General features: G+C 41.4%; 1 protein-coding gene across 1 annotated transcript in view; it reads right to left on the bottom strand.

The window, feature by feature from the left end:
* GTPBP10 (GTP binding protein 10) overlaps positions 1 to 16,735 on the bottom strand; it is a 126,998-nt gene that overhangs the window by 69,690 nt on the left and 40,573 nt on the right. The window contains exons 3-4 of the mRNA XM_078663587.1: positions 16,470 to 16,561; positions 12,877 to 13,021 (exon numbers count right to left, since the gene is read on the bottom strand). Coding sequence (XP_078519713.1) covers positions 12,877 to 13,021; positions 16,470 to 16,561 — 237 coding nt within the window. The remainder of the gene's footprint in view (positions 1 to 12,876; positions 13,022 to 16,469; positions 16,562 to 16,735) is intronic.

The following is a 16,735-nucleotide window of genomic DNA, read 5'->3' as shown; positions in this document are numbered from 1 at the left end:
TTGACTGTCCCTCCTCTTTCTTTGCACGAGTCACGCCACAGCCTCACTGGTCCTGTTTTATACCGCCATTCCCTTAAAAAGAGCAGAGACAGCATAAGGGTTTCCAAAAATAAAAAACCCTATTCCAAACAGCCAACCAATTCTTAACAATTGCCAGCGATAAAAACAATTGTATCAATCTTAATATTAACCCACAACATTGGCGTCAATACCCAAAAGCTGTTACGAACATACGGGTGGGTTCGAACGAGACAGTGCTCTGGGTGGGATAATCCTCGCCTCAGTGTCCTTAATAGAATTTAAACTTACTCTTACGATGCTATGCAAATTTTGATTCTATATCAGGACCGGAAGCTCAGATTAACCTAGTTTAAAGCTTACTTACCACCAACTGAGCGACCTCCAACACCGGTTTGAAGTAAAATCTCTTGAAGGTGGACCAATCCGCAGCACGCATTAAGTTCTCTAGACGGACCCCCAGGGAAAACATTTTAGAAGCCATTGCACCTCTGGTCAAGTGAGCCCCAAACTGCTTTGTGTCAATACCCGCTTCCTGCATGACCCAACGCACCCACCTGGCTATAGTAGGGGAGGAGACAGCTGTGCGGTTTTCTCAAGGCGATAAGAAGTTGTCGCTCGCCCGGAGTGTGGTATTCCTGAGTTATTTCCTCATATGCCTTAAGATAGTTCACGACACACAACTTAGGGACATCCGGAAAAGCCGGATACGAGACCGTTTGAGTAAGAGACTTAGTGCAACGTCGCACTGTGAACACTACCCCGTCTGGGGAAAAAACTCTCGCTGAAATATCCAATGCACGAACATCAGAAACTCTCCTACAGGAAATTAAACATAAAAGCATAGCCAGCTTGGACAAGATTTCTTTCAAAGAAAGGTATTTATTCGGTTGCCACGACAGAAAGAGATTCAAAACCAATTTGACGTCCCATAGGACTGAATAGCGTGGTTCCGGGGGCAACGACAGACATATACCCCGCAGGAGCCTACAGATGAAAGGATGCTCCCCTACCGGAGCCCCTTCCACCGAGCAATGCCCTGCTGAAATTGCCGACCTCACCGCATTGATTAAACGGTACGCCAGGTCGTCTGTCGCCAACTCCACGAGAAAATTCAAAATTGGAATGACACTTGCGACCACGGGATCCAAATCCCTTCGAAGACACCAACGAACGCACCTTGTCCAGGTGGACCGATAGCGCTTCGTGGTGCTGTCTGCCATGCCTTTGACAAGAGAGCTTCAGCCGGTCTCGAAAGGCCCGGGAGCGACCATCGCTGGCTGAAAGTCGCCACGCCATGAGATGGAGAGACAAGGTGATGCTGCTCCCCGTACGGATTCAGAAGGAGATGAGGAAACAGGGGGAGTAGGATTCGAGAATCCCAAGAAGGTTCCAGAAGAACCGGAAACCAAACATGAAACCTCCAACACGGCGTTACCACCACCACCTCTGCTCTCTGACAACAAATCTGGGCCGCCGTCCTTACATTCATCGAGAATGGGGGAAAGGCGTAACCCCTCTACTAACACCAATCCTGTAGAAACGCATCTGTGGCAATAACTATTGGATCCAGCCTCCAGCTGGAAAATCATGGGACCTAGTGATCCAGAAGCCACGCAGAGAGGTCTACCGAAAACAGCCCCCACCAGTTGTCCAACCACCAGAAGACCTGAGAGTCCAGCTTCCACCCGCTGGAATCGTGGAGATGTCTCGAGTGCCAATCCGCAACCTGGCTGTCCTGGCCCGGAAGGTATTCTGCAGTTACCGAGATGTGATGAGCCAAGCAGAAACCCCCAAAATCCTTTGCCAGTTTCGCCAAGGCTCGGGAGAGACGACCTCCCAGATGGTTGACTACCGGACAGCGGAAACATTGTCCATCTTTAACAGGACACATGACCGCACTCTGTCCCTGGTCCAACATCGAACTGCGAAACAACCAGCTAAAAGCTCTATACAATTGATGTTCAGGGTCTGCTCTTCTAATGACGAAGCGCCTCTGGAATCTCCGCAGCGGGCGCCCCAACCCGACCTGCTAGCGTTGGACTCTATGATCAGGTCCGGACCTGACACGAATATCGCTCGGCCGTTCCACACCTCCATATGAGTGAGCCACCACTTCATCTCCTCCTTTACTTCCGCAGAGAGCTGGACTGACTGATCGTACGACAAACCTCTCCTTAAATGGTAAGCTTTCAGGCACTGAAGAGCCCGATAGTCAAGGGGACCCTGGAAAATTGCCTGGTTGGAAGAGGAAAGCAGACCCACCAGTCGGGCAATTTGCTGGAGAGAAGTATGAGTTTTGGAGATGGTCTACTGCAACTTGTGATACATTTTGTCCATCTTCCGAGACAACAGACTCCAGGAGGAGTGTACGGAATCCACAACAAACCCGAGGAACACTACACTTTAAGAAGGGCTGAGGACTGACTTGACCTCGTTGATAAAAAATCCCAGCCCCTGCAAAAGAAACACCCTTTGCTGGAGCTGACTTGATAACTTCCTGGGACACAGCGCCATGAGAAGAAAGTTGTCCAGGTAAACAATCATGCATATGCCCTGGGCTCTGAGAAATTCCACCGCCGGGTGGAGCAACGTGGTGAAGCACCATGGTGCCGATGAAAGACCGAATGGAAGGGCGGTGAACTTGTAAACCAGATCCCTTCAGCAGAACTGCAGAAACCGACGATGCAGGGGATTAATGGGGATCACCAAGTAAGCACCCTTGAGGTCCAGCTTCACCATTCAATCGGACAGGAGCAGAACGTCCCTGAGGAGATGAATCCCCTCCATCTTGAAATGCCGGTAGATCAACCACCCGTTGAATTCCTTGAGGTTGATAACCGGGCGACGCCCCCCATCGGGTTTGTCCACTAAGAAGATGTGGCTTAGAAACCCATTGGGATGCAGAGCTGACCAACAAACGGCCCCTTGCGAAGCAGAGCGGAGACCTCTTCGTTGACCAGCTGTGCATTGAATATTGAGACGTAAATGGGGCGAGGAAAATTCTGCTGCTGAGGGTGGTCGTAAAACTCGATATGAAAACCTTGGATGGTTTGCAAGACCCAAGCATCTGCTGTAATAGGACCTGTGCCTCTGGTATTACTTATCGCTGGAATTACTGCCTTCGGCATGGTTTTTAAATCCTCCACGCCCCTTGAACTGCTGGCCTCTTGTGGGGTAAAAGTTATTGTAGTTGGCGCTAGTATTGTACCATATCTAATGAGGTAAATGTATTCTCAAATTTACCTAGCTCTTCCACAACAGGGTCTCCGAAGAGACCGCCCTGCGCAATAGCTCCCGCCTTCGAGGAGGCCAAATCCCTGAGTTTGGGGTCCAGCTTAATCAACAGGGAGCGGCGACGCTCAGTTGACAGGGCACAATTTGTGTTGCCCATGAAAATTATAGCCCGCTGAGCCGAGTTGGAGTGCACGTCAGGGGATATAGGGGAACCTGACACCTTAGCCTCAAAAAGCTTATCTTGGCAGGAACGCCAAGACCGATCAATGCCCATCCGAGGATCTTTCATATATTTTGCCAAGAAAGTGGCCATCTTGGAGTCCAACTCCGGGGTGAAGGCAACCTTCCGCTCCAGAGTGGGCCTCGGGCACTCCGCGCTCAAGCAACTCGAGCCTCTTTCTCCAGGGGCTTGCGGAGGCGACCGGCAGCAAATTTGGCCACCTTCTCACTGGGAACCCAAGCTGCAGAAAGGGGATGAATAATCTCATTGGGTCTAACATGCCTGAGTCATCCTTCAGAGTTGAGGAGGGAGAAACAGCCGGGCGCCAAGGGTGTGAGGGACCTGCCTCATCATCTGAATCCTCCTGCGAATCCTCATCAGGATCTGGAGAGGCTGGGTCCGGAGTCCCTAAGGGCTCTGCAACAGGTGGGGGCGAAGGGGAGGTTTATACAAAGCCAATAATACCAATAACAGTCCCCGGACACAGCCTTAGACTGAAAAACGCCACGGGGAAGGCATAAATAAACTCCGAAAACAGCAATACACAATAGTCAGACAAAAGAAACAAAAAGTGTGACTTAACTGGCAGCGACGAATGAGGAAGGACAGTCAAAATGGAAGGACTATGTGCTGATTATGGACACTGTAAAAGGACTCATTGTGGAACTTTCCTTGGTGTTATGAGATTTGCAGTTTTTATTCAAGTTGATTGATTCAGGTTTTTTGTGACAATTCAGAAAAAAGGATAACATAGTTTTTCTGGCTGCTATGAAATTTGTATGTTAATAAACGCAGAGAAAGAAAAGCATAATCTGAGCCTCCAGGTCCTGACATAGAATTAGTCAGGAAGGTTTAATGGGTCGACGGTGAAATAAAATATGCTACATACAAAATGATAAAAGTCATTTGATTTGTTTCTTTTAAGATGTTGTTTTATACCAACTGAAAGTCTTCGCACACACATACGTACTTTGGCAGCAAAATAAATTGGTGCTTTTTCATCAGAATAGGAAACCTACCCATTTTGATCTTTGTAATGAGTCGATTTTTGGCATCTGTGTGCCTACATAAGATTTCCAAACTGAAGTAAAAGCACTGATAGAAAGAACAGTTCAAAGCTCTGATAACATTTGGAGTGGCTCAATGCTATTACCAACAACTGAGCTTCTTGGCTTCAATAGATACAACAAAATAAATAACTTTTGTGACCTGACAAGCAAAAAAGGCCTAAAGCTCGAGTACTTGATAAAAAAAAATGTCACAGCTAGGCACATTAAGTAAAATCTAATTTCAATTTAAAGTGTTTACAAATGGTAAGCCTCGGATGTGTTACCTTTTAGACAGGTCATGAGTTTGCACTTAAGGTAAATAAATTATTTCATAAGCAACTGTGCTACAGTACATGAATGGATATTTCCCATCCAAAAATAGAACCCCTTTTCAATCAGAGCAAGTAAGTTGCTGATGTATACATGTTACAGTTTTCCAAGGATGATTTTGCAAACGACTAAGGCAAATTGACAATGCTTCCAGACAACCCAAAGTGTTGAGGAAAATTCCTTTTAAATAAAATACATATTTTTATGTCCGGACCCAAACCCTTATTTACACTCTATTTAAACATTTGAGTCGTTTACATACATCTTTCACAAAGGAAAGTAGTTGCTTGTACAACAACATGAACATGCATGCCAACACACCAGATATAGGTGGTGGACTCATGATTTTAGAAGCCAAAAACAAAAAGCTTTATTTTAGCTTTCTGCTGCTCAAAAGCACCTCATCAAATTACTTCAAATTAAGTCTTTAGGGAAAAATAAATGTCCGACATGTATTTTTCAAAATCACGCTGTCTTCCAAATGATGTCATGTATGTATGAGGTTTAAATCGTCAAAGGACATAAAAGTCAATTTTATTTGATCAAATCAAGATAATTCCCAATGGTTTCAGTCAATAATCTCTGCATTCAACAGCACAAAAATGAGGCTCTAGCAGAAAGTGGGCTTGAAACCAGTTTTTATGTCCAAACAAACATCTATTTTGAAAATGGACTAAAAATTGGTTGTTAGCGATAGTATCAGGTTCTCTCAGTATGAAGAGCAAAAAAGTATTAGCACTCTTAAGTAAGGTGCTGTGACATAGACAACTAATCGAAATGTTGCTTCTGTGGGTTTTTATTTCTGCTACAGGCCTGCTCAGGGATTATTGTGAGAGGTGAAAGCTACACTTAACAAGACTTATGCCACCAAATTTTACTCCACATATGTCAATCAATCAAGTCAAGTCAAAAATATATTTATTTAGATCAAAAATCTTTAAACAGGTGCAAAGGCATAACTACATGGTTAACATATTCTACAAAGAGATAGTAAAAATCATTACATATAAAAGTATTCCACTATAGTTTAAAAAGACTTACACACACTGTATACATATCTTAAAAGCAGACACCAGTAAAATATCACTTTTTTAGGCAAAACCTTACTCTTTAAGAAATATTATTAAAAACAACCTTTTTCTCTTAGACAAGTTATATAGTTCAATTATTTTAAGATTCCTTAAAATTACTCTTGGCTATTTTGGAAATTCTGGACTACTTTTATGTACTTCCTTAGAGCAATAGCGATTTCGATAGAGGGCATTTCTGTTAGAAGGTTGACCGTCTGTGCCCTTGTTCTTATATCATATTTTAGAAATATTGGGCGCAGCCACAATTTACGCTGTTCTAATATTGTTAGGCAGTCAAGAAGGATGTGCACTAGATCTCCTTTGGTGCCCAAGTTACACCTACAACACCCTTTATGGTCTAACATTTTTTATTTAGGATCTTTATTTATTAACCACGGATTAATCCCAATTCGCATCCTTAATATCGCCTGTCTGTACCAGCGATTTGGTAGGATATCTAAATAGGGGAACCAATTTTCCTTTGACCAAGAGTGCATCATAAATTCTACAGATTTTTTCTTTGCCAGGTATCCCATGTCAGTCTTTCTGGATACTTCTTGCCCGTTAATTTTCAGATCACTCTTAGTACAGACTATATGTTGGGTTTCTTGGCACAACTCCACCTTTAGCCCTTCACAAGCCTGCACCATTCTTTCCCTACAAGCTTTTGCCCATTTTAGGTTACTGATTTGGATCTCTTTCCTACACCATTGTGCAACTTTTTGGCCTTTTGTATTTTCCAATCGTTTCCAAAATCTGATTAACGCAGCTTGTACTTGTACCCCTCAAGACTTTGTTCCTATTTCCGTTCTTATTGCTTGGGCCATTGATGATTGGGGTAGGGATAGTAGGCTTTTCAGGCATTTCCCTTCCTCCAGGTCCCAGACTCCCTTACTGCTCAAATAAAGGATTTCTGCGCCGTAGAGGACTTGTGGGGGTATCATTGCATTAAAGGTTTTTAGTAATGGACGGTGTGACATATCCCCATTCTCCCGGTTAAACATTTTTAGCCCACAGATTTATGTGTGTGCTTTTGCTTTTTGGGCTTCCAAATGAGTATGCCAGTTTAATGTCTTAGCGAACCATATCCCTAGGTAACGATATTCGTTAACCGTTTCCAGTTTAAGATCACCTAAGAACCAATTAAACTTAATTGCCTTTTTACCAAAACATAAACTTTTTGTCTTGTCTAAGTTTACTATTAAAAATTTCCTAGCACAGTATTCATTAAAAGATTTCAACTTTCTTTGGAGGCCTGTCTCTGTCTGGTCTACTATTACCAGGTCGTCTGCATATAAAAGGCAGGGCACCTTTTTTCCGTCCATTCTGGGGCTTGCACTACCCTTGACCTCTAGACAGGTGGGTAGATCTGACAGGAATATGGAGAATAACTGTGGGGCCAAAACGCAGCCCTGTCTCAGGCCATTTGCAATGGGTATTTTTTATGTTAATGACCCTTCTGTATCCCTGATTACTTGAGCCCAATTACCTCGGTGTAGTTCTTTTATTATAGTCAATAGGTTTTTGGGGATATTTTTCTTTATGAGAGTTTCCCATAAGCAATCCTGGGCTACTGAGTCGAACGCTGCTCGGAAGTCGACGAAACAGCAGCAAAGCTTGCCGTTTTGTTCCGTTGACTTCCTTGCCATTGCCCACAGTGCAAAACAGTGATCTATCGTGGAGTGCCCATCTCTGAATCCTCCCTATTCAATGGGTACGATTGAAAACTCCTCGAACCATGCGTTTAGTCGATTTAACACAATTTTTTAAAGACCTTCTCTCCTACATCTAGAAGGTTAATCAGTCTATAGTTTTGTGGTGCGTCCATGCTACCTTTTTTATGGATTGGCCTGATTACAGCGCGCTTCCAATTCGGTGGCATTATACCTTCTGAAAGTATTAAACGGAACATCTGGGCAAAGAGTCTTGCCCACCACTTTAGCTCTGACTTTAATATTATTGCGGGGAGATTATCGGGGCCTTCCGCACGAGTTAGCTTCAGTTCTCTCATTATGTTTTCTACTTGCTGTTCATTGAAATCTAATTTAAGATCTTCCGATATTTCCTGCCAGGGTTGGGGCTCTATGTACCCTTGGGAATCTCGTGCCCCATACAGTTCCCTTAGGTACTCCTCCCAAGCCGCCTCACTAACGACACATTTCATTTCTCCGTCTGTAGGGCCAGACGCTGCTTTTACCATTTTCCAGAATTGCCTCAGGTTTTTATCTTCAATTGATTCTAACAAGTTTAACCAACATTTCTCTTTGTATGACCTTTTTGCATCAGTAACCATTTTTTTAATTCAATTTTCAACTTAATTAAGTATTTTTGTCTCTCTTGGGTGAAATTTTTCATTTGACTTCTTTGCACTGCCCGTATCTCCCTTTTTTTTTAGTTTGGCAGTCAATAGAAAACCATTTCACTCGGCTAACCGGGATTTTTGTACTATTTCTTTTATCCTTTTTTAGTTCTATTCTTAAGCAATTAACTACTTGGGCTAGCTTCTCTATAAACCATTCCAAGCCCCTACTCCCAAAATCTTCTGGTTCAATTTTAAGTTGAAAGGCCTTTAGTTTTTCCTGATACTCCTCAGTTAGTCTTGTCGTCACACGTTTGGGGTACTCAACTTCTTGTGCAATCACTTTGTCTCTATGCACCTTTCTTCCCCCCAGTACCGTTAGATGCAGTGGAGTGTGGTCACTGATTTCACTTTGATATATCTTGAATTCCCGTACTAGGTGAAAATTCCAGGCTAGCATAAACATGTAGTAAATCGGGTAATTCTGTGAGCCTATTTTGAAGGTCTTCCCTGCCGGGCAGTCTGTTTTAACTCTGCCATTTAGGCAGAGAAGACCCCTTCAACCTAAAAATTTTACTAGTTCCATATCCTGTTTCGAAGGATCACATACTGGGAAACTAGCATAGTTTATTCCATAAGCATCCAACAATTCTCTATTCCAGATATCAACCTTCTTAGGGTATAGCTTATGGTTAAAATCCACCATGATTATCAATACATCTGAGACATATTTTTCAATATCCTCTTTAAAATTTCCCACCTCGATAGCATACTCTGCTGCATTGTCCCACTGCATATAAACATTTATAACAATCAGCATTTTATGTTTCTTTTCCAATGTCAGTAGTTCTAGTCTACAAGCCAATATCCATTTACATTTCATTTTTAACGGTTTTACTTCTCTTATTACTTTTGTTGAAATAAGGGTCATTATCCCCCCGATGGGCGACCGAATCTTTTTCTCTTATGTCAATCAATCAGTTCAACTTTATTTGGCTAGTTTACAGCCATAAAAGTGCATAAATATATAAAACATCACGATATAGCATTAAAGGAGATAAAATGCACAATCCAGATAATACATAAAATCCACAATCCAACATAATACGTTTTTGATAGATCTGCAGCTAGTAAAATCTAGTACATAATACTCTTCCTTAAATTAATTGCCTTCAAAATAAAAGTAGCAGCTTCAAAACATACAGGAGGGTCATTTAAAAGTAGCAGAAACTGCAAGGCCACATCACCATTCCTAATACCCTATGTGACACAAATGGGCCTCAAATAGTACCGCCGATATTCTGAATAAAAGCTACAGAATAGCGTAAAGTGCTTTGTCCTCTGCTTGCTCACTCTGTTACATGGGCAAGGGGTCGATTCTGAGGGACATACCTTAATAGAAGGAAAGGCTACCAGGTGATGCACAATGCCAAGCTGAAGCCTAGCCAGCACATATCAGTGTTGATTAATATTGACACAAGACAATATTGATAACCCTCCTCCATATAGATTTCCTCTTTTCCGAATCTATCGTCAGATCTGCCCTATACCTAAAAAAGGTAACTTTAATCAGATTCTTGGTGAGTTTCAGGGCCATTAAAGAGTCACTGCGCACTGGCAATTTAAAAAGGGCACTAAAAGATGAATTAATATACAACAGCCATTGAATGCGAAAAGCATTATCCAATTTCAGACAGTCTACAATGATTGATTTAGTAAAACTAGTCTCCACTTTGGACCAAATAAAAAACCAAAGGAGTAAAGGTTTAACCAAGAGTAAGTCTTCTAAATATTGTAATCCAAGCTCTTGGTGAGCAATAAAATTGGATCAGAGGAGGGGAGACAGAGTAAACGTTTAATAAAACAGTTTTGCTCAAGTTGCAACAGCTTGTAGGGGATATCCCCAAAGGCTGGCCCCATAAGTAGCGGTCGCCACTCCCCTGGCCTTATATATCTTTACCATTTCTTGGATTGGCTGGCTCCCCAACTTGGATGAGAACGTAAATATTCCGTTTGTATTTCTAACCATTTTAATTTCAGCACTGATAACCTATTGGGCCCAACAACCTATGCTTGAAAAAAGGGCTCCCATATAATTAAAAAAATATACCCCAACAATGGGCATATTGTCAATAAAAAAAAGTCTGCAATTTTTTTTTGATGCCCACAGATCATTGTGACCGTTTGGGATTTATTACTCTTCACACTCTAATCAGCCATGAACTCAGCAAAGGCATTCATCAATTTCTGGAGGCCAACCGGGGTCCTGGATATCAACACAGCATCATCAGCATACAATAACACTGGTATGGGACGTCCGGCGACACTGGGGGCATCAGCTTGTATGGCCTGTAGGGAGGAGTCAACCATATTAATAAAAAGGGAAAATAACAGCAGGGCCAGAACACATCCTTGCTGAATGCCCTGTTCCACTTTAAAAATGGGTGAGCATTCTCCCTGCGTCCATAGGGCATTTTACTGATTGCTCTCAGGAGACCTCAAAAGACAGTTTGTTCCACATTATAGCACTTTGGATGTGGTAGATCATGCAGGTAGCTGTCATAGATCTTATGGTTTTTGATGATTATTCTGCTACAGGGAAATGGCCTCAAAGGCTTTCAGTACACGCACACGGCTGGAGAGCATTATAAATGTGGCTGATTGGTCCTCAGATTCTACCTTTAAAAGGTTCTATTTTAAACAAATTTTGGATATGGCTCATTTGATGGTAAGTAAGCTTTAAACTAGCATAATCCGAGCCTCCAGTCCTGATGTAGAATGAAAAATGTCCCAGCTAACGTAACGGAAAGTTTCAATACTAATCAGGATTATCTCATCGGCGGATATCTTATCTGCGAGGCCCTCCACGCGACTGCTAAGTAATGAGTTTTCTGCTCTCTTGGTCTTGGGTGTTGCACACTTAAGATGTCAGTAGATATGTTCTTGTGCATACTTTGGTTGCTAGGTTGCTCTCTTGGTTCCAGTTTCTGGTGATGATTTCACTTCTTTTGCTCCAGGCATGGACAATGGGAAGTAACATAGGAAGAAAAAGGCCAGTGTTGTGACTCGTGCGACAGAACAGGATTTTGAGGAAGAGAAAAAGAACTATATTGAGAACCCTGGCTCCTGATTGGATGATGGGATCTGGTGGACTATGTTGCCTGCTGTTGTTTGTTTTTACCAATTTCCATGTGGTTACAGGGAAATGTGATTTTGTTTGATACTTCTACTACGGCTGCTGTAATACAGTGAAGAAAGTGATCAGCATAATCTTTGCCTCCATGTCCTTAACAGAATGGAAATTTTCTGTTACGTTAGCTAGGAAATCTTTGATTCGGATCTAGAATTGAAAAGGATCCAGAAGGTCCTTTATGGCTGGCTGTGGATCCCAGAGTCCAAATTGACATAGTATGAATAAACGAGTATGCTATTTTAAGGGCCCTACACTTCCTTAAATTATGCTTAACCCGTTTAGGGCGTTCTAATGGGTGGATGGGGCTGCGTCGGTCAACGGTCGTGCGCAGCACCCCGAAAGTAGTGCTTGCTTTAGCCGTTGGCCAACACGTGCACGGAACGGGTTAATCTAGGCAAAGCTGTATTAACAAAACGGTCATGATGACCAAAAAGAATGAGAAAAATCAATTGCAGATTCTCAGCCCAAACAGAGACAGACAAGGTTTCCAGACCATAGGGGAAAATATGCAATATACCATCACTATTAAAACTCATTATCTTTATTATGGACTGCCAAATACTTTTGAAACACCCAAGAGCCACACCGCATTAACGATATGTTGAAATGAATGCATCCATAAATCATGGAGTTTCGCTTGTAAGCCTGGTCAGGTAACGTTGAACCACAGTGGAAGATTGTATATAAGCAAACAAATATTAAAAAAGAAAAGACTTAAAAGCAAAGTGAGCGCAATGCTTCAAATTCTAAAATAACAGGGGTTTGAATTAGTGATAAATGTGTCTGTGGTTCACAAAACTGTGAAGAAGAATATTTCAAGGGACTGTTTGAGCATACAAATAAAAGAAGATTGCATTCCTACTGAGTTCCAGGGAGCATCTTAGGAATCACAAATGGATTTCTGTTGACAAAACTGACAACAGAAGAACCTTCAGCCATTAAAATACATCACTGAAATATGAATGTCAAAGACAAAACACAGTCCCTTTTCCCTTGCTAATATAGAATGACAGCATAACATCATGATCCAACCCCTTTTAACATCATGATCCAATTGACTAATTGCCAAAATGGTGATAAGTTTTTGTGGCATTAACAAATCCACCAGTTTGATTGTTGTCAGAGGCTATAGGTTGACTGATGGACTTCAGGGTCGGTGGTTGATTTACTCTTACTTACTGCTGTAACTACTATAAAAATGTTTACAAAGCTCATGCATAACAAGTGCCATTCGCATATGCTTACAAAAGTACTATTTGCGATGAAACGATGTATAAATGTATGATATGGGGTATAATATTATGTACAGTAAAAAGACTAGTAGAGGACATTGACATGTAGCAAACAGAGAGACGCATAGGTTACATTGTGATAGGGGTATCTGCATGAGGGTTATCTATAAGGTAGAATTTAAATCCTTTAAAACCAAAAAAGTCATCACACAAATTCATGGCACTCACCCCACCAATCCTATGTCCGCTATGAGCTTCAGATCTAAACGAATTACTTTTGTTTGGCCTTTGACAGGATTAAAGTCTGTCCTGAAACTGCCACCGTGACCTCCACGAGCAACCAGGATTCGATCATGCATCTTATTCAGTTCTCCTACAAATAAATGCAGTTATTTTATGATCTGTAATTATTTGCAGTTTATTATTACTTTCTTGAAACTTGTTGTATCTGTAATACTGGTTTATATATGCAATATTTAGATATGAACACTTACTCTGCAGAAACTGTTCATTTGTTACCATAAAGAAATATGCCTTTGATGGTAAGGCTTAATATCACAACTTTTAGAGAGATTAAAGGACAAAACAACTAAGCAACAAAGTAGGGCTGTGATGAAATATTCTTCTAATTTATTTATTACCTCAAATGATTTTAGAAAAACAAGTGAAACATGCTAAAATACTGAGAAGGTTAAAATACAAATACAGCTTTACATTCAAATAACACATTTAGTTCGGTTTAAAAGTTTACCACAAGCTACAAAATTGCTTTTGCCAGTTTGAAAAATGAAATAATTGTAGAAATTCTTGGCCCAGAGTACAGACTGAGCAATTTTTTTGTAGTGCAATGTAATGTACTATTATTTGCACCGCGCTTTTCCTATTCCTTGTAGGGTATAGTGCAATTTCTTGATGTGGCATAAATAGATACTCTCAATGTATAATTTGTACTTGTTGGACAACTCCGCCCATGTAATGGTATGATCTGCACTGGCTTCCTGGTCACTAGTCTGCTCATTGTCGTTGTGGGGAATAAACGGGGTGAAAAGTGCGAGGATTGGAGGCAAGGTAGAAGTCTTGTGTAGGGCTTCAAATGCACATAGGCATGTGTTGCAGAGTGTGTCAGAGAGACGTAGCCCCACATATAGGTAACAACCACCTATATGTCAGTGTTTCTGTATACAGAGTTTGAACAGTGCTGTATAGTTCACATAGAGGAACACTTTACTGATTGAGATTGCTGTAGAAAAGAATCAGGAGACATTTAGTCGTGTTCTAGCTCGCTAAGCTGTAGGCATTATGCAGAAGGGCACTGATGAAAATAGATCTTGCCACATACTGACCATTTGACATATTTAGTCCACTAGAGTTCTTGCCATGTTCTAAGAGAAGCATTTTTTTATGTGCTTAATTGAAAGTGGTCGCTGATTGCCGTTAGTTTCTTTGGTAATGTCCCATAACTTAGCAATAATGTACAAAGAAGGATCACCTATACAGTTTCTTCTGAAAATAACTGTGCCATTCTCAATCTAAGGTTTCTTCTGGGTGGAGAATATGGATTTGTATTGGAGAAAAAGCTGTTCACTGCCATCGATTGCCCCGTAGGAAATGCAGAGTGATTTGAAGGATGCTCTTCTTGCAAAAGCTAACCAGTGCAGGACCTTGCATCATAGAGGTGAAGTCATGTCTGTTAAGGCTCAGGAATTGCTTGGTAGTGTCAACACACTGGATTTGTTGCAGTTTCTTGATTGGGAGCTTTGGAAGTCCCATGTTGAGTCCCTTGGCAGATCTCAAACAAGCATTATTCTATGAGAGAGTCAGACTGATCCTGTATGACCTACTAAGTGTTATGGAACTATCACTTCACTTCAACATTCAATAGATGATATTAGGTACAGTTCTACGTCCTAGTGTCTCAGAGATCACAGTACTCAAGAAATACTTATCACTTCCTGCAGGGGCCCAAATAGAAGGCTGAAATATGTTGACCATCATTTAGGCTGAATAGATTCTACGGTTGTTTTAAGTTACTGTCAGGGGATCCAAATAAAGCAATGATTGGTCCTATCACAAAATACTTTTTAGATAATGTTTTTGATCCCTTTGTTTTCCCTCTAGTACCAAGGCTTGTGACAGGATGTCCCACAAAACTGACTCACTTTGGTAGTGGACTTCATTCTACACTTGGTTAGTTGTCACATCCCACATCCCCGTTTAAAGAACTCCCATATTATTTAGATGTGCCAGACCAGTCACGACACCACACGTGAGTGAGGAGCAGGACTAGTGATCAAACATGCACCCTAGGTTGGGTGAGTTTACACTGCTCTTTTAAATAATACTTCATGTGGCACACTCACACACACACACTTAAGATCGATGGCACTTGTTAGGACATTAGGTATCTAAGGAGGATTACTGCATTTATCTCGCTCTCTCCTCTTAAGTTATTATGAGCTCACAGGCAGAGTCTAGATGTGATAGTTCCAAGGTTATTGATGCTTGGACCCTATGAGGGTAGGCTTAGTTGAGGAAAATCTGTTGCAATGTTCTGCTATTGAAGCTGTTTTTTGTCACAATGTACACTTGTCTTCAGTGCAAGTTTGCAGTCCCTGGTCAGCCTCAAGTTATTTACTTCTATTGCCATTGTAGGATGAGATCCAATCTCCTTGAACCAGGATGTAGGTGGGTCACATCCCTTCCATGTTCCAAAAATTAAGATCTCGGTTTTGTAGTGATTTCGTTTCAGACAGTTTTGTAGCATCTAACTGTTAAGTGCTTTCGGGTATCTGATAAGTTCGGAGGTCTCAAGGTCTGATAGTCTTTCCGGTTTAAGAATAATCTGGGTGAAATTGGAGTAGTTTTAGACAGTGAGTTTAAAGGGGTTTATGAGGTCAGGGAGTGAAACCAAGCACAATTTGAACAGCAGAAGGCCAATCATTGAGCTTTGAGGTAATTTTTACCTTTTGAGGGACTGGTGCAGATACTCTAGAGGTTGGGACACAAACTGAATGTATACTGTAAAGTAGGACATTATCCAGCTTAAGGGCAGCAATATTTTTCTTACAGCGTTTAGTCATTTACGTAGGAGTTGGTGGTAAACTGGGACAACGGTTGCACAAGGGTCCAGTGGAGATGTGCGGCCACTCTGCTGGGGTCTATTTTTTTCTTGGGGACATAGCACATTGAAATGTATGATGATTCAGCATCAGAAACCAGTCTGCTGGACACAGAGAATGTTGTTTTGCCCAGAAATCTGAATTAATGCTGCTTTTCAGTTAATCAAGGATTTACCTGTTTGACATAGGTCTATATATTTTTGGGTCCTTGTGGTTTATTCCTTGCTTTGTGAGGACTAGCTCAATGAAAGACATTTAACATTCACTAGAGAAAATATCACATCATTTTTTCTTAATTAATTATTGCTCTGGATGGTTTGGCGCAGTGGTACCTTCAACAATATTTGAGAAAGTGCATGGGAGAGCAATTAGAATTGTGAATTCTGCAAGTATCACATTGTACCACGTATTTTCCTCTCAGTACATTTCGGCAACTTTAACTTGAAATTTACCAAGTGAAAATTGTTGGGGTCCAGTAACCATAGCGAGATTCATAATACCGTTGCAGGCACAAGCACGAGCTTACACATATTTCAGATTTGAATGCACTAATTATATTACGGACCAAGCATAAAAACAGGTTTTGAAAAATCGTTCTATGTCATTTTATGAATCAAATTAAAGAATATTTTTTGAAAGGTACTATGAGGCCAAGTACACAATTTGAAAGAACAGGCAGTTACATTATGATGCAGAACTCACCGATGGTTTGTTCATCATCCGAAGTTACTGAAATTCCTACAGGTGCATTTATGATGCAATCCTTCCCTTTCTCCCCTTTCAGAGCGCGGATACTATGAAGAAACCAAATGACAAATCACAATGGTTATTAAATGAAAGACTGGGAGCTCAGGACTAAGCTGTGCACACATGACACTAAGACTCGTTCAGATCACTTCTGGAATCCATGAATTCTACTTTGATGCGTTTAACATGATATATTTTTGACAAAACTATTCCCATATTAC

This window comes from Lissotriton helveticus, chromosome 10, assembly GCF_964261635.1.
Source record: "Lissotriton helveticus chromosome 10, aLisHel1.1, whole genome shotgun sequence".
Lineage (NCBI taxonomy): Eukaryota > Metazoa > Chordata > Amphibia > Caudata > Salamandridae > Lissotriton > Lissotriton helveticus.
The sequence above is the reverse complement of the archived record's forward strand: the minus strand, read 5'-3'. Positions and strand labels throughout refer to the sequence as shown.